General features: G+C 58.6%; 1 protein-coding gene across 10 annotated transcripts in view; it reads left to right on the top strand.

The window, feature by feature from the left end:
* Nucleotides 1-465: 465 nt before the first annotated feature.
* The window catches only part of PDE4A (phosphodiesterase 4A), a 45,818-nt gene continuing 28,183 nt past the window's right edge, over nt 466-18,100 (top strand). For 2 of the 10 annotated variants that reach the window (XM_064571247.1, XM_064571231.1), the window contains exon 1: nt 15,320-15,689. In XM_064571247.1, coding sequence (XP_064427317.1) covers nt 15,454-15,689 — 236 coding nt within the window. In that variant the 5' untranslated portion in view covers nt 15,320-15,453. Of the gene's footprint in view, nt 555-1,179; nt 1,380-4,024; nt 4,578-15,319; nt 15,690-17,136; nt 17,377-18,100 lie in introns of those variants that run through there. The other 8 variants (XM_064571216.1, XM_064571234.1, XM_064571251.1 and 5 more) reach the window with 8 other exon arrangements.

The following is an 18,100-nucleotide window of genomic DNA, read 5'->3' as shown; positions in this document are numbered from 1 at the left end:
CTCGCTGCGCCCGGCCCCCGCACATCGGAGCTATTTCGGGTTTAGGCATAAAAGCCCAACAGCTCGGAGGAGACGCTTCCTCCGGCCCCCGGCTCGGACCACGCGCCACACGCGGCCGCTCCTGGGAGCTCCCGGTCTTCTCTGCGGGATCCCCAGGCCGGGGGAAGCCCCCGAGGGAGGACGGGTGGGGGCTGGGGCGACCCGGTCCCGAGGCTCCCGGCCCCCCAGTGGCCAACCTGGGCATTGACGCCGTCCAGACCCTAGCCGTGCGTCAGCTGTCGCTCTGGCAACGGGCGGGCGACGTCACCCGACGGGCAGTGCGTCAGCCACCTGCTGACGTCACGCCTCCGGAGAGGAAAACCAGCGAGGGAGGGTATGATTCAGGCTCGGCCGGCAGGGGGAGCCCCAGGGCACTAATGGCGGATGCCTTCGGCTTGGTCCTTCAGGAGGCGCTGGCCCGGGCGGACATGACGCCCGCAGCCCCAACGGCGCGCTAGGTTGGCGGGATGAAGAGGAGCCGCAGTGTCCTGTCGGTGGCCGGGCCCGGGGACGAGGTGAGAGAGGCGGGGCCTGGGCTGGGGGCGGGGCTTGGGCCGCGGGGGAGACGGGCGCCCTCTTGTGACTATGGCGGTTCACTAAGTGTGGCTTCACATCCTCAAACCTGAGTTGTCGTCGCCTTGTGCCTCAGTTTACTCCCTTGATGCCATAATTTTCCTGCTGCCTGGATTAAGAGGCTCTCAGCCCCGGGACAGAAGGCAGGGGCTTCCAAGGGGCTTCCCCGGTGGGGAGAGGATTGTAGGGTGAAGGAGGGGTGCTGGGGGTAAGGTCTTGAGGGTCTAAGATGGGGGGAGGAGCCACAGACTGTAAGGCCAGGAGGGGCCTCGTAGGCGTGCAGGGCGGGGATATGTTAGAGGGGCTTCACAGTGAGTCACACAGTGGGTCCAGAGCCCCAGGGCCGGAACATCAAAAGGGAGCCCTATAAGAATTATGGCTGAGAAGGGGTGGGAAAGCGCCCTTTGTGGGAGGGATCAGCGAGTGGCTAAGATGTGAGGGGGACACAAGGAGTCTATATCCCCATCAGCCACTTTCTCAGGTGGCTAGGGAAGGGTGTTACTGGAGGGAGGGGCTCAGAACGGCCTGGTGAGGCCATGCCCCTATCCTGTCCTTGTCCCTCCTCAGAGGCCGTGGGAGACCCCGGAGCCCACCAGTGCCAAAATGCTGGGGGCCGACCTCCGACGACCTCGCCGTCGCCTTTCCACGGGTCCGGGCCTGGGCTGGGCCGAGACTGAGCCCTCAGACCCTGGGGTCCCACTGCCGCCAAGGCCCACCACGTTGCCACTGCTGGTCCCTCCACGGATTTCCATCACCAAAGCTGACAGGTAGGCAGGAGGGGGCCAGGCTGGGAGGTGGGGTGGAGATTCAGGGCCAGCCACCAGCCGTTTCCATGCTCCAGGCCCCTGGCCTTTCACAAAATCAGCTGAAACTTCTGGAGCCCTGTGGGTCAGGCTGTGACGCCCCTTCCCCAGGGTGCCCCTTGCAGCCTCTAGGAATCCCGTCTTCCATTTTGCAGCTGCCTGAGTCAGCAAGAGGCAGGGTTGTGGAAAGGGTTTCAGCCCTCCAGTCCCGTCATGCCCCCACAATCAGAGAGCTGGGGCAGGTTAGGGAGTGGGTCTCCCACCAGTCAGCTGTGTGCTTCTATTTCTCCTGGGAGGTTGCACTTCCTTCCAGGACTTAAAGGGGATGCTGAGACCCTGGAGGAGGGCTGGACTGGCATTTTTCTTTCTCTTGGGGGTAGATGTAAGAGGTATGTGTGAACCCCTTGCTCCTTCTCATCTGGGGTCCTCCGAGGGCACTTCAGCCCCCATCTTGGCTGGAGGATGAGTTTGAAAGCTGGACAGCTGAGCTTGCCCGGGCTGCTGGCCAGGCCCCTGCCCCTACTGCCCTCCTCAGGCCACTGTTCTCTGCAGCCTCCATCTTCCCCACCCTTTATCTACTCACTTGGAGGTCTCCAGGGTCTCTGCTTGGGTCATGATATAATGCTTCATTTCCAGAAGGGGGACGGAAGTGACTGTCATTCCCCCCCCCTCCCTGGGTGTAATGTATCTCCCTCCAACTCCCCCTGCCCCCAAATCATCCTTCTACCCTCTGCCAGGTTCAGGGCCAGCATGGTCTAACCCGGATTCAGACCAGAGCTCCAAACACCAGCCTTAGCCCACTGCCTTGGGTCCTTCTTCCCAAACCGCCCCACCCCCACCCCGCTGTGGTCTATCCGCCCCCTCCGCCCCCATCCCTTGTTACCCAGAGCTCCGGGCAACGCTACAGCCTCCAGTCCCCAAGAATTTGGCCCAGCCCAGGACCCTCAAATGATCTGGAGAGGACTGGCAGCCCTTGCCAATCCCCAGAAGCCGTTTTGACTATGTACTGCGGGGGGAGGGTCCCTGAGAGAAGTGGGAGACACAGTTCTGGCTTCTGGGATACCCCGCGGCTGCTAATGCGGGGCGGGTTCTTGCTCCGCATTCGCCCACGCCCGGAGCCCCTCGGGCGGGGAGAAAAGCGGCTATGGGGGTTGGAGATGGCCGCTTTTTTTTTTTTTTTTTTAATAAGAACAGTTCTGGGGGGGATGGGGGGGAGGAGGGCGGTGGCAGACAGCACGGCCTGCCCCGGGGAGTCAGTGAGGGGGGCACGCGGGGGCGGGGACCTGGTTCTGGGGACGCGCACCAGAACCGTTTAGCGTCCGAGCGCGCGTCGGCCCCGGGGGTGGGGCACCCGGGCGATAGCGCTCCCCAAGCCTGGCCACCGCCAGGGCTCCGTCGCGGCCGGGGCGGCAGAGATGGGGGGAGGGTGGCGCTCGGATCCCGCTCGTTCTCTGCTCGCTCGCTCGGCGCGGCGCTGGGGGAGGCGGGAGCGTGAGTCACGGCGACTCCCGATTTAGGTGCCGGAAGGGGGGCTCTGCCGGCGGGGGCCGCGGGGAGGAGGCGCGGCTGTTTACTCGCCTGAAAAGGGCATGGGGGTGCATCCCGCGGCTGCCGGAGACCTGCCTCAGTTTACCTTCTGTAGAAGCGCTTTACAAGAGGCAGCGATACACAGAGCGGTGGGCGGGCAGCCGGGGTGTCCTCCTGGAGCCACACGGGAACCAAAGGGACACACCCCAGAAACACCCCAAAGCGGCCCTCAGGCCGACCACACACACACCAACACGTATAGGCTCCTTCAGACACCACAGTCAAACAGCCGAGGCTGAATTGCCTGCACAACTCCGCAAGCACGGACCGACCACAATACACACCCAAACGCGTGGGTACACATGCACAGCCCCAGGCCACCAGAACAGACCCCACAGCGGCGCACACCCTCCAAACAAGCAGCACACGTGCGCACACCTCCTTCACCCACAGACACACTGATACACACACAGCGAAATCCAGAGAAACAGGCAGACCGCAGCAGCCAACCACGTGCGCACACACACTTCCAGCCGACACCAAAAACACAGACAACCCTCGGAAGGGGCCACGTGCACGCACATCCCGCCCTGGGCACACACCATCACCATCTTCCGACCCACCAACAGGAGAATCCCCGAACGTCGCCGCTGCCGGCAGCAGAGACCGCGTCGGTGGCACCGGGACCACTCCCCACATGCGCCCCCCCGGCCAGGGGTAGCGGCGAGGACACGCCAGCATAGGGCTCCGCCCCCGCCATGATGGATGGACTGACTGACACACCGGCAACCAGTCGGGTGTCTTCTTCCTGATCGGATTAACCGTTTAACTCCTTCTTTCCCGTGCACGCCGCGGCTAGGCAGGGCGCTCAGGAGAGAGCCGAGTTCCGGCGCCCCCTCCCCTCCGGGAGCGGGGCTCTGCGTGGGCGGGGAGGGCCCCCCTCCTTGGGTGGCTGCCCCCCACTAGCCCGGACGGAGGAGGAGGAGGAGGAGGGGGGCGGCGCTGACAGAGCGGCGGGCGGGGGGCGGGGAGGGGCGGAACGGGGCGGGGGAGCCGGGGCTGGCGCGGAGCGGGGTGCCGAGCGCGGAGAGCGCTGCCGGGCGCCGAGCAGAGCGCCAGCCGCCGACAGAAAGCCGCGGCGCCCGGCCCGGGGGCGACCGGCCCGTAGCGCCCCCGGGTCTGTCCCCGGGGCGCCATGGCCCCACCGAGGCCAGGCGCACCCGCGGGGCCTCGGGCGCGTCGGCTAGCGCGCCGCTGAGCAGGGGGAAGCTTGGAGAGGCCGGGGTCCCCCGGGGCGCAGGAGGGGGCCGGCGCCATGGAGCCCCCGGCCGCCCCCTCGGAGAGGAGCCTGTCTCTGTCTCTGCCCGGGCCCCGGGAGGGCCAGGCCACCCTGAAGCCGCCCCCCCAGCACCTGTGGCGGCAGCCGCGGACCCCCATTCGTATCCAGCAGCGCGGCTACTCCGACAGCGCGGAGCGCGCAGAGCCCGCACGGTCCCCACACCGGCCCATAGAGCGTGCCGACGCCGTGGACACCGGCGACCGGCCCGGCCTGCGCACTTCCCGCATGTCCTGGCCCTCGTCCTTCCACGGTACCGGCACCGGCAGCGGCGGCGCGAGCGGAGGCAGCTGCAGGCGGTAAGACTCCGGGCGGCGGACGCGCGAGGAGCGGATAGGCGCGCAGAGAGGACGCAACTCGCCGCGCTGACCGCAGGCGGCGCTGCGCTGCGGGTGGAGTCCGAGTGACTGGCGGGGGTGTGGAGGGGAGGGGGAGTTCTGCTGTGGGGGCGTCGGGGACGCGACCCTGGTGGTGCCCCGTACACGAGTACCCTTCCTACTGAAGCCGGTCCTGGGGTCGACCTCGGGGGAGCCGTGCTGCGTGTAGTATTTACGACGTCTTGGTTGCGGGCTGCAGCTTTGGGAGTCTGTACCTTAGTTGATGACAGCGCAGGACAGTGGCTATAGGTTGGCGACTTGAAGGGACTTTCCTGGGGGCCCTGTACTGGCAGCTAGATTCATTATGTTTGTGGACGACCTAGAGGGCACTGTAGGGGGCGCCTGCTGGGATCACAATGTTTCCTCCAGGCTGAGGGGCTCTCAGAGTCCCCTTAAGGGGTGGAGGACTGTATGGGGTGGGGGGAGCATTCGGGGACTCGCCCTGAAGCAACTGGGGTCAGAAATCCAGAGGGAGCCTCTTGGGGGAGCACCGTGTTGGGGGCCTGTGTGCTGCGTTGGCGCTCCCTCTCAGGGCAGGAGTGTTAGGGTTCAGTAGCTGACCAGAGGGAGGGACCGTGCGCAGAGGGTGCACGGTCCCGGCACAGGGTAAGGGAGTCCCTGCCTCCCCGAGGGGACGGTGTTAGAGGGCAGGTGTTGGGCTGGCTCTGACGGCGCCCTCTCACTGACCTGGGTTGGCTCCAGCTGTTGGGGTACGACTGGTGTGTCTGCCTTAGCTGCATGCGCTGCCTGGGCTTCTGGGGACCCGCGACTGTGACATGGGATTGTGTGTGCTCTGGGGACAGTGACTGGCCGTGGAACCATATGTGCTCCTGAGACGGTGCTTGTGACATCATGGCTGTGTGTGTGCTTCCAGGACAGTGACTGTGACCGTGTGACTTGTGTACTTAGGGGTGGCAGGAATTGTGGCAGGATGGCCGTGTGAGCTCCCAGGACCATGACGATGTGACTGTGTGCTTCTGGGACGGCGGTTGTGACAGTGACTGCGTGTGCTCTTGAGGCACCGATTGTGACTGCACGCATTCCCGGGAGGCAGTGATGGTGGCCCTGGGACAGTGTGATCGCATCAGCGGGACTGTCCGAGCTCCCAGCGACACTGATTGAGACGCTGACATGCTCTCAGCTGCCTCTGTTCCCTGCGTCCAGGAGTCGTCTGAGTTCTGGGGTGCGCTCCCATTTGCCCGCCGTGCTGTCCTCGAACCAGCTGGTGTTTCTAGTTACAGTATCTACTCTAGTGGTCCTCGGGGGTCTGACTCTGTGACCGACAGCTTCGACTGTGCGTTTTGTCTGACCCACCACTGGTGCCCCTCTGCTTGCGACATCGCTAAGATGGTCAGATTCGGGCCTCTCCCTCCTGGAGTTCCCAAGGGAGGCCCCTCTGGGCTGTGACCCTACAATTCTAGCTCTCTCTGGGGCCTTCCAGCAGGCCCTACCCACCCCCCCTCCCTGGGCCGCCCCCACACACTCCCATTGGAGACATACCCAGCCCCAGCACCCCTGCCCCGAGGCAGGAAGCGAGTGTCATGGGCCCGGCACACACAGCCTGCTATTTCCCAAAGGGAACTGGAGAGAAGCTGAAGGAAAACAGAAGCTGGAATCAACAGGAAATGCCAAGACCCGGGGCTGAACGCCAAACTAGCTCAGGTCACTGTCCTGAGAGACCACTGAAGGAGTGGGGTGCCATCAGAACTGGGCCCTCTTCCTTTTTAAGACCCCGGGGACTCCCCCTACCCTGGTGTCTGGGGTGCTGACTCTCTGGGGGCAGTGGCTGAGTGGTAATCATCATCATTATCTTGGTGGTATCCATCTCCTCATGGCTCACCCTCGGGCTCCGTGCCGGGGACTTTTCCACATGTGTTGTCTCCAGAGCCTCAGGAGGTGTTCCTGTTGGACAGACTGAGGCCCAGAGGAGCAAAGTCTCTCCTTCGTGCCCAAGCTCACACAAGCAGGAAATGGCACAGCTGAGATCCCAGCACCCCTCTGTCTGATGCCTGGGGTCCCGGCACAAGGGTCTTGCCCTCGCTGGGCCTCAGTTTCCCCATCTGTGAAGTGGGGCTCTTGGTACTGCTCTGTTGGGGGGGGTGTTTGAGAGTTCTGTGAGGTTGGGGATGTGTGTAAAGGACTTAACACAGTGAGTGCTCAGTAGATAGTCACTCAGGGACCTGGACTCAGGAGAGGAGGTGGGGTTTGAGTAGACCCTGCTCTGCCAGGGTGGGAATTAAAAACAGGAACCTCAACCACATCCCGGCAGGGCTCAGGTTTCTGTTTCGCTGTGGGCCTGCGTAGCCTCCAGTGGCTGTGGCCAGAGGGAAGGCATGGGTGCCAGCGTCCTCCCCCCACCCTTAGGCAGAAGGAGGAAGGGGGAACTGAGAGGCCTCCAGTGGGAACCTCGCTTCTTAGAATGGGCTTCCTGCCAGCCTGTTTCTCCAGAAAGGGGGTTCTCTGAGTGCACGCAGGGCGTTCCAGTGCTACCCACGTTGCAGTTCATGCAGCCACCAAAAAGGGGATCCAGACAGCCCTAGACTTGAGTCACAAGAACCCCCAGAGAGAGGGCACTGCCCTCCATGTGAGATGGCATCCACAACTCCCCTCCAGACCTGGGGATGTATGAGCTCGTGCTCCTGGCGCCCTGCGGGGCTGAGTCACGGCACCACCACGATCTGTCAAGAGGCAGATGGAGCTGGAGGAAGAGAACGACTCCGGTGGTAGTGGGGGCGGGGAGGGGGGGGCTTGCCTGAATTGGGGGCAGGGCCAACGTACCGACCCCTACCCCGCCCCCCTGTGCCCCTCTGTACCTCCAAAATCCTCTCGCCGAGGGAGGCGCTGCCGGGGCCCCAGGAAGGGGTGGAGGCAGCTGGACTGGGGTCCCTCTCTGGCCCGTGGCCTCTGTCTCCACTTGGGTCCTCGCCTCCTCTCATCTCTGGCTCTCCCTCATCCCTGCGGTGTCCTGGGAACCGGTCCCTCCGCGCGCCCCTCCCTCCGCGCGCCCTCTGCTGGGTGACGAGAAAGGCACAGGCTGAGTGTGCGTTCCGAGTCCGGACCCGCCTGTGGGGCTCTAGTCCCCGAGCAGAGCAAAGTCGCGGCCGGCGCCACGAGCGTGGCGCCCCAGGTTATTATTTCATGCGTATCGAGCGCCTCGGAGAGTGGGCGCCAGGCCGGCCGACCGCAGGCTGCGGGTGCGGTCCTCGCCCTCCCCGGGCGGCACCAGGCGGCTCTCCCCGTCCAGCCCAGCGCAGTGGAGACGGCCGCCTGGCGGATGCAGAGGAACTTGGCGGAAAAGTTGCGGACGCGGAGTTCCGGCTCACCTCGGCGCTTGCCCGTGCCCCTGCCCGTGCCCGTGCCAGGGCCTCCCAACACCAACCTGCCTGTTAACTCCCAGCGTCTTTGGCTCGCCATTCCTGCCGAGAAAACGGAGAGAAGTGACTTGCCCAAGGTCGCACAGCGAGTTGGGGGTTAACACCCAGGTCTCCTGGACTCCAGATAGGTGGGTGAGAATCAGATTGTAGCCCTGCCCACTGACTCGCTGTGGGACCAGGAGCCCCCCCCCCCCCTTCATGCCTCCATGAGCCTCTGTGCTCTTACTACACCCACATGCATAAGATCTGCCCACCCCCAGGGCTGTGGGTAAGGCTCAGAGGGCTGTTGTTGGGGCTGGGCAGCCAGGAGCTGGTGTTTTGAGAACTGCACTTCTGCAAAGTACATCCCTCTGATGTCTGCAGACAGAAGGGGGTGTCCTCCAAACCACAATCCTGGGCCCTGGCTGCCAGGGCGCCCCCCCCCCCTTCACCAGTCACAGATTGACTGCAGGCTCCTCTGAATTGCAGGTAGGGCTTCGGGCCTGAGGGAACTGCAAACTGACAAGTGAGGACAGAGTTTCGGGGGGCATCTGAGCCCACTGTCTTCACTCCTGAGTAAGAGCTCAAATCCAGCCTTTGCCCTTGACCTGCGGAGAGAATCCACCTGACCGAGCCTCATTTTCCTCATCTGGGGAACGGGGCCATTCATGCCACACACAGTGAGCATCTTCAGGCTGTGGCAAAGAATGAGACAGAGCCCCTGTCCCTCCTGTCCTGGAGTTCTCAGGCTGGTGGATGAGGAAGAAATAGCAAGTAAAGGCATATGATAATTCCAGATGGTGACACAGGGGACAGGAAGAGAAGAGGGATGCTGGGGTCAGGGAAGGGCTCTCTGAGGAGGTGACATTTTAGTACAGACCTAAATGAAGTGACATTGGATGCTAAGTGAGCCTGATGAAGAAGGTGACAAGCAGAGGGAACAGCCAGTTCACAGGTCCTGGAGTGGGAGCATGTCTGTTATGTTAGAGGAAAAGTAGAGAGGCAAAGGTGGCAGGAGTGAACAAGGGATGCGGGGAAAGAAGTGAGGCAGGGAGGGCGCCTGGGTGGCTCAGTTGGTTAAGCGACTGCCTTCGGCTCAGGTCATGATCCTGGAGTCCCGCATCGGGCTCCCTGCTCGGCAGGGAGTCTGCTTCTCCCTCTGACCCTCCTCCCTCTCATGCTCTCTGTCTCTCATTCTCTCTGTCTCAAATAAATAAATAAAAAATCTTTAATAAATAAATAAATAAATAAATGAGGCAGGGAGGTGACAGGGCAGCTCATATAGAGCCTTACAGGCTATGGTCAGGGTTGGCTTTAGGCCTTAATTTGTCTCTGACTTTTTAGGAAGGGACAAAGGTCACTGAGCTGGCAGGAGACTGAACCATGAAGGGCCTGTGTAGCCTCGTGGCTAAAATCCCAGTCTCTGGAGTCAGACAACTGGACTTATCATCCAGCTCTGCTCTTTCTAGTCTGGGTGACCCTGGCCACGTCACTTCTTCCTGGGCCTCAGGTTTCCCCGTCTCTGAAATGGGCCTATGCAGAACCCTATTTCCAAAGTCTGAACTGAAGAGTCAGCAAAACAAAGGAGGGAAGCCCGAGGGCAGGTAAATGAGAATGCTCTTCCTTTCTGTTTGTAGCTGGGCCAAGGGGGTCCCAGTGGCCAGCGCAAAGGGTCTTAGTGGGTTGAGACCAGGAGTTTTCACCTGAGGGCAAGTCTGGCCTCCAGCGGACATGTGGCGAAGGCTGGAGACATTTTAGTTTAATGACTGAGGAGGTGCTACTGGCAACTAGTAGAGGATTATCTGGCCCTAAATGTCAACACTGCCAAGGTTGGGAAACCCTGTGTTCCCAACGAGGTGATCACCTCCAAGGGAGCAAAAATTGGTTCTTGGGTGGATGCGTGAGGGGAAAAAAACAAAAAACAAAAAAAAAAACCCTTACATTTATATATAAAGCCCAGATATACACATAGTACATAAACAGATATACAGCACAGGCATACCTCGCTTCATTATGCCTCACAAAAACTGCATTTTTTACAAATTGCCTCCGCGTCGAACAAGTCCCTCGGCACCATTTTCCCAACAGCATTTGCTCACTTTGTTTCTGTGTGTCACATTTTGGTAGTTCTGGCAACCTTTCAAGCGTTTTCGTTGTTTTTATTATTTTATTAGGGTCACGTGTGATCAACTTGATGTGACCAGTGTAATCATTTTGGGGCACCGCGAACCAGGCCCCTATAAGTCGGCAAATTAAATCCATGAATAGTGTGTGTGTATTCTTTTTTATTTTTTAAGATTTTATTTATTTATTTGAGAGAGAGAGAATGAGAGACAGAGAGCACGAGAGAGAAGAGGGTCAGAGGGAGAAGCAGACCCCCCGCCGAGCAGGGAGCCCGATGCGGGACTCGATCCCGGGACTCCAGGATCATGACCTGAGCCGAAGGCAGTCGCTTAACCAACTGAGCCACCCAGGCGCCCCTGTGTGTGTATTCTAACAGCTCCACCAACCAGTTTTTTTTCCCCTTTCCCTTCTCTCCCTTTCCTTGCGCCTCCCTATGCCCTAAGAATGATTAAGCTTAATGAGGAAGGCATGTTGGAAGCTGAGATAGACCGAAAGCTAGGCCTCTTGGACCAGTGAGCCAAGTTGTGAAGGCAGAGGAGAAGCCTTGAAGGAAATTAAAGGTGCCCCTCCAGCGAACACAGGAATGATAAGAAAGCAAAATGGCGTTTTTGCTGATTTGGAGAAAGTTTGGTCTAGATAGAAGATCAAACCAGCCACGACACTCCCTTAAGCCAAAGCCTCATCCAGAGCGAGGCCCTCACTGTCTTCAGTTCTGTAGAGGCTGAGGGAGGTGAGGAAGCTGCAGGAGCCAAGTCCGAAGCTAGTGGAGGTTGGTTCATGGGGTTTAAGGAAAGGAGACGTCTCTATTACATAAAAGTGCAAGGTGCTGATATAGAAGCTGCAGCAAGTTATCCAGAAGCTCGAGCTAAGATGATTAATGAAGGTGGCTACACTAAACACATTTTCAGTGTAGACAAAGCAGCCTTCTATTGGAAGATGCCATCCAGGACTGTCATAGTTAGAGAGGAGAAGTCAGTGCCTGGCTTCAAAGGACAGGCTGCGTCTCTCTTGTTAGGGACCAGTGCAGTTGGTGACTTTAAGTTAAAGCCATTGCTCATTTGCCATCCTAAAAATCCTAGGGCCCTTAAGAATTAGGCTACACCTAGTCGGTCTGCTCTGTAAACGGAACAACAAAGCCTGGGTGACAGCACATCGGTTTATAACATGGTTTACTGACTATTTTAAACCCACTGTTGAGACCTGCTGCTCAAAAAAAAAAAAAAAAAAGGATTCCTTTCAAAATATGACTATTCATTAACAATGCGCCTGGTCACTGACGATATCAGACGGAGATGTACAATGAGATTAATGTTGTTTTCATGCCTGCTGACACCACATCTATTCTGCAGCCCATGGATTAAGGAGTCATTTTGACTACCAAGTCTTATTATTTGAGAAATACATTTCGTTAACCCATAGCTGCCACAGACCGTGACTCCTCTGATGGATCCGGGCAGAAGAAATTGAAAACCTTCTGGAAAGGACTCACCATCCTCGACGCCATTCTGAACATTCTGACTCATGGGAAGGGGTCAAAGTGTGAGCAGGAACAGGAGTTTGGAAGAAGTGAAGTGGCTGTGAAGATTGTTGAAATGACAAGGCTTTAGAATAGGACGTAAAGTTAGATGATAAAGCAGCAGCAGGGGTCGAGAGGATTGACTTCCATTTTGAAAGAAGTTCTACGGGGGCGCCTGGGTGGCTCAGTCGGTTAAGCAGCTGCCTTCAGCTCAGGTCATGATCCTGGGGTCTTGGGATCGAGCCCCACATCCGGCTCCCTGCTCAGCGGGAAGCCTGCTTCTCCTTCTCCATCTGCCTGCCACTCTGCCTACTTGTGCTCTCTCTCTCTGTCAAATAAATAAATAAAATCTTAAAAAAAAAAAAAGAAGTAAGTTCTACGGTGGGTAAAATGCTCCAGAGAAACTGCTCCTAAAAGGAAGGCCCGATCCATGTGGCAAACTTCACTGTTTTCTTATTTTATTTATTTATTTATTTATTTTTAAAAAGATTTTATTTATTTATTTGAGAGAGAGAGAGAGCACATGAGAGGGGGGAGGGTCAGAGGGAGAAGCTGACTCCCTGCTAAGCAGGGAGCCCAATGCGGGACTCGATCCAGGGACTCGATCCCGGGACTCCAGGATCATGACCTGAGCCGAAGGCAGTCGCTTAACCAACTGAGCCACCCAGGCGCCCCCACTGTTTTCTTATTTTAAGAAGTCCCCACAATACCCCGATCGGTCAGCAGCCATCAACATGGAGGCAAGACCCTGCACCAGCAAAGATTACGACTCGCTGAAAGCTCAGATGGTGGTCAGCATTTTTTAGCAATAAAGCGTTTTTAAATTAAGGTACATACACTTTTTTAGACATAATGCTATTGCACACTTAGTAGACTACGGTGTCATGTAAACATGGCTTTTATGTGCCCTGGGAAACCACAAAATTCGTTTGGCTCGCTTTGTTGGGATGTTGACTTTATTGCAATGATCTGGAATGGAACCTGCAGTATTTCTGAGGTATGCCTGTGTATGGGGGGCTGTACCATTTCATAGAGAAGGCAATTTAGGGGGTCGGGACTGTCTAAGCAGGCTATTCCTCCAGGCGGGGAGGGGTTAATGAAATAAAGGGTGGCAAACACTGGCATAGAGCCTGGCTCAGACACTCACTGGCTGTGTGACCTTGAGCAGGTTGTTTCTCGCCAGGAGTCAGTTTTCCCATCTGTAAAATAGGGACAACAGTGTATCACTTTGCAGGTCTTTTGTGAGGATTAAAAGAGATCAGAGATAGAGGTGCTGAATGTCCAGGTTAGCTGCTATCATCGTCCTCATCTTCCTCATCTTCATCTTCATCATCTGTATTCTCTGGCTAGTACAGTGGCTTGCATATTATAAGCTCTCCAAAAAAGGTTTTGTCAGATAATTATAGCTAATATTCAGTGAGTGCTTTACTGTGTCCAAACGCTTTTCCAAGCCTTTTCTTTTTTTTACATGTCCATTCATGAGATGCATAGTATTTTTTTTTTCCCTTTAAATTTTTTATTTATTTAATTGAGAGAGAGAGAAACAGCATGAGAGGGGATAGGGTCAGAGGGAGAAGCAGACTCCCCACTGAGCAGGGAGCCCGATGTGGGACTCGATCCCAGGACTCCGGAATCACGACCCGAGCCGAAGGCAGTCGCTTAACCAACTGAGCCACCCAGGCGCCCGAGATGCATAGTATTATTACGCCAATTTTACAGGTGGGAAAACTGAGGCTGCATGAAATGAAGTGACTGGCCCAAAGCCAAATGACTAAGAAGTGCCCGGAGGCCAGACTCAAGCCTAGGCCAGCCAATTCGGGGGCTCATGACAATGGAGCCAAGAGGTAGAGAAAGGTATTTACAGAGGCAGGGCCCTAAAATAGAGATTAACTCCATTTTTCTTATTTATTTATTTATTTTTAAATTTTTATTTATTTGACAGAGAGAGAGACAGTGAGAGAGGGAACACAAGCAGGGGGAGAGGGAGAGGGAGAAGCAGACTCCCCACTGAGCAGGGAGCCCGATGTGGGACTCGATCCCAGGACTCCGGAATCATGACCTGAGCCGAAGGCAGACGCTTAACGACAGAGCCACCCAGGCACCCCATTTTTCTTATTTAAAACAAGCTTCTGGGCGCCTGGGTGGCTCAGTTGGTTAAGCGACTGCCTTCAGCTCAGGTCATGATCCTGGAGTCCCAGGATTGAGTCCCACATCGGGCTCCCTGCTCGGCGGGGGGTCTGCTTCTCCCTCTGACCCTCTTCCCTCTCATGCTCTCTGTCTCTCATTCTCTCTCTCAAATAAATAAATAAAATCTTAAAAACAACAACAACAACAACAAAAAACAAGCTTCTCCCACTTCCTAACCCCAAACAGCCACAGACAGGTTTGGGTAGTCTCTGGAATTATAACCAGCTGGCTAACTTTGTTCTAGAATCTTCACCTCCTCAGTCTCCCTTTCTTCATCTGTGAAAGGGGATCATGTGCCCCCCACAGAGTCATAGTGGCTGGGCATGCAGAGCCACTGCAGAGTCTCCAGAAAGTCCCTATCTGCTTTTACTGCTCTGCCTAGGGGAGGTCGGCTTCTTGGGGCCTCCTCATGAGCTGTGGAGGGCCCCAATTCTAAGATACCTCAGATTCTAAGGAGTGGGGGAATCTTAGTGTCTAGGGGCTGTGAGCACACTCAGCGTCTAGGGGTATCTCAGAGTTATAAGGCATGTCTCAGAAGCTGTGGGGGGGCATTCTGGAGGTGTCCCAGAGATTGTGGGTTCATCTTGGTTTTGGAAGGTAGCCTCGGGTTATAGGACTGTCTTAGGAACTGTGGAGGAATCTAGTTGTGTCCCTGGGGTCCGTGGGGCACCCTAGGATTTTGGGGGCAGCTACATATTTATGGGAACACCCCTTGAATCTGAAGACACCCCCGAGGTTATTTTGGTGTCTCTGAACTTGTGGGGGCACCTAAGGGATGCTGTGGAGCCACTCGGGGGTTGGCGGACATCTGGGGGACTGTGGAAGCATTCTTAGGATCTGTGAGGGGTCCTGGAATTTGGGGGTGCCCTCATGCAGTCTGTAGGAATACTCTGTGGCTGTGGGAAATTCTAGGGGTGCTCTGGGGATCTCTGACTCAGGGATGGTGGGGGTACTCTAGCAGACTTGGGGGACATCTGAGGAAACCTGGTGATGGTCCTGGGATCTGAAGGAGTTTCATTTGCGGGTGCATCCTGAGAGTCTTGGGGTGCCCCTGGGGTTTGTGGGAACATATCAGTAACAACGAGGACACTAGTAGGGGACATTTGGGAAGCTAAGGGATTGTCCCAGAGTCTGTGGGGCCTCTCAGAGCACCTCTGGCTTTTGGGGGGAACTCTGAGATTTGGGGGCACCTCTGGGTTCTGTGGGGACGCCTCAGGGATAGTTGGGACACTCCCTGGAATTGTGGGGACATCTGAGGGACTTTGGGGACGCCATTGAGGTTTGTGAGAGCCACAGCGGTTTGTGAGAGCACCCCAGGGATTTGGGGGGCACCCCAGATGTTTGTAGAGACGCTTCCGGCGATTGTAAGGACCTCAAGGGGACTGCGGGTGCCCCTGCGGTCTGAGGGGTGTCCCGCCGCAGCCGCGTGGGCGCCCCGGGCCCGCTCCGCCCCCGGGGCGGCCCCAGAGCGAAGCCGGAAGGGCCGAGGCGGCCGGGCGGGGTGGGGCCCGTGGGCCCCAGGGCTGGGCGGCCGGCCTGCGTGGGCTGTGCGGGGCTGGAGGGCGGCTCTGCTCCCCAGCGCCCGCCGAGGCGGGGCCGCCCCGCGCCCCTTGTGGTCATGGCGCGGCCGCGAGGCCTGCGCCGCATCCCCGAACTGCAGCTGGCGGCCTTCCCGGCGGCGGCGGCTGCCGAGGACGAGGCGTTCCTGCCTGAACCACCGGCCCCGCGCGCACCCCGCCGCCCACGGTCGCCGCCCTCCTCGCCGGTCTTCTTCGCCATCCCGTCCCCAACTTTCCGCAGGCGTCTTCGGCTTCTCCGCAGCTTCCAGGATTTTGGCCGCCAGGCGTGGGCTGGGTAAGTGCGCCCAGCGCCGGTGGGTTCGAATCTCCCCTGACCACCTGGCGCGTGCCGGGTCTGGGGTTCCTAGCTGGCTCTCCCCAGCCTAACTGCCCTTCTTCCGTCACAGGGCAGCGATAAAAATCATCCCTGCCCTCCAGGGTTGCTGTGGAGATGTCTGATAGGGCACTCAGTAGGCACTCAATAAACGTTGTTCCTCCCACTTCCTGTGCAGACCTGAGGCTGCAGTCAGGCTTTGGAGGAATGAGGCCAGCCTGCCATCCAGGGTGCTCTGGGGACGTGTGTTCAGTTCTGCTAGCCTCAGTCGAAAGACCTGTGAAATGGGGCCAGCGCTGCCATCTGCGGGTTGCCTTGCCAGGAGGCACGGTGATGTTACCGGGTGCATTGGGCACGGAGGGCAAATGAACTTTCTCTTCCTGGCCAGACCCGGGGTGGGATGCGGGGGCTGGAAGCTTGCGGGTGAGGAGCCTGGAGACCACATCCGGTCTGGCTTCCCAGTGTCCGTTTATCTTTTTTTTTTTTTTTAAAGATTTTACTTATTTATTTGACAGATAGATAGAGAGCACAAGTAGGCAGAGAGGCAGGCAGAGGGAGAGGGAGAAGCAGACTCTCCACTGAGCAGGGAGCCCGACGTGGGGCTCGATCCCAGGACCTTGGGATCATGACCTGAGCCAAAGGCAGCTGCTTAACCGACTGAGCCACCCAGGCGCCCCCAGTGTCCGTTTATCTTGGAAACGGAGGTTGACAGCCCGGAGGTGGGAGCGGGCTGGCTCTGGGGGCTTCTCCAGAACCAGGAGAGGGTCGTCTGCCTACCCCTTTAACCCCTACTCTCCGCACGCACTTGTTTGAAACCTGAGTCCAGAGACATACTGGGAGAGGACACTGCGGGGACAGGCTCAGCATCTGGACCCGGGGAAGAGATCCGGGAGGGGAGAGAAGAGGAGGAGGGGTCGGGAGCCCCGTGTGGAGTCGGGGACGGGGTACGTTTGTGGAAATCAGTGCCTCTCTCCAAGTTTCTCTCTGTGTCTCTGTCTCCACTTCTGTCTTTCCTGTCCCTGCTCCACCCCCTTCCCCGCATCCGTCGTCCCTCCCCGGGGTTTTTGTCACCGGCCCCGCACTCCACGGGCGCGGGGGAATCTCTTTCCCCCAGGGGCGCACGGCGTTCAGAGGGCTCCAGCCGGCCCAGCTCGACGTCAGAGTGGGGAGAGGGGGAAGGCGGGGCCAGAGGCAAGGCGTGGCGGGAGGGTGGGGGCCCCGGGGCCAGAGCCCGGGAATCCGGAGCCTGGGCACCCCCGCCAGGCCCGGAGGGAGGGGGGCAGGCGGGAAGTGTGCTCAGAGTTCCGCAGGAGGAGGCCCGTGCAGAGCCCTCCCTGGCGCTGGGGACACGGAGACGCCTGAACGCCCGGGGCCGTCCCTGGGGGGGTCACTGGGAGGGCGGGTGTGGAGGCGGCGCCGGCGGTGGCTACAGACACCTCAGGCCTGAGAGCAGTGCTCGCCACACCACCGTGCCGCTGTCCCCATGCTCACCCCGACGGCGCTTGGCACCCATGCGCTCTGGGACAGCACCCCGGGCAAGGCCCCGGCCCCCTGACCTGACACTGCCCCCCGCGGGCCTTGAGTCCCTGGTCCACTTCTCCTTCAGCGACGAGGACACCCGTTGGCACCCTCCAGGCAGATCTGTCAGGTGGGTGGCGGGCGGCCAATTTCCTCTCTTACCATCAAGGGCTCTGGCTGGGGGGAGAGGGTGCCCAGTCTGCCTTGGAGAGTCCCCAGAGTGGCTTCTAGGGTCTGCCTGGAGCCCCACCCCCTTTCCTGGCTCTAAAATTCTTGGTGTTACTAAGGGCTTCCTGCAGGTGATAGCCCTCCAACCGAGTGTTCGGTCCTGCCCCCTTCCTATTTAAGATGGGATCTCTTCACCCTCTTTGTGCCCCTAAACCTGGGTTTCTGGCACTCATCCTGGCAGCAAATATGGGTGTCCAGCGTCACCTGGGCTCCACTCCCAGGCCACCGGCCTGGAGCCAGGTCCCTCTGGCCCTGCTCTGCGCAGTGCCTCGTCTTCCCCACCCCCTCCTTGCTGGGGCTGCCAGGCTGAAAACCAAGCTGGGGTGGAGGAGGGAGGGTGGCTCCTGCTGGAACTCCTGGAGGTTATTTAGAATCAGCTGGACAGTGCTGGAGCAGAGAAGTTCTCAGAAGTCTCGGGGTACTCCAGCCTTGGTCTTGCTTCTCTCCACCAACCCCTTCCGTCACCTGGACACACACACACACACAGACATGCCCACACACGGGGTATTTGGGGTCACCTAGTGTTTACCGTGTAAGGCATGGGTCTCTTAGCTGGTGGGGACACCAAGAGACTCTCACGGTTGACCCGTGGGTGCAGTGACACACAAACCACAGAAACCCTGGTC

This window comes from Mirounga angustirostris, unplaced genomic scaffold (assembly GCF_029215605.1).
Source record: "Mirounga angustirostris isolate CCGP_5_RB_7025 unplaced genomic scaffold, mMirAng1.0.hap1 SCAF_1, whole genome shotgun sequence".
In the NCBI taxonomy this organism is placed as follows: Eukaryota; Metazoa; Chordata; class Mammalia; order Carnivora; family Phocidae; genus Mirounga; species Mirounga angustirostris.
Note: the sequence above shows the minus strand (reverse complement) of the source record. Positions and strands in the feature narration are given on the sequence as shown.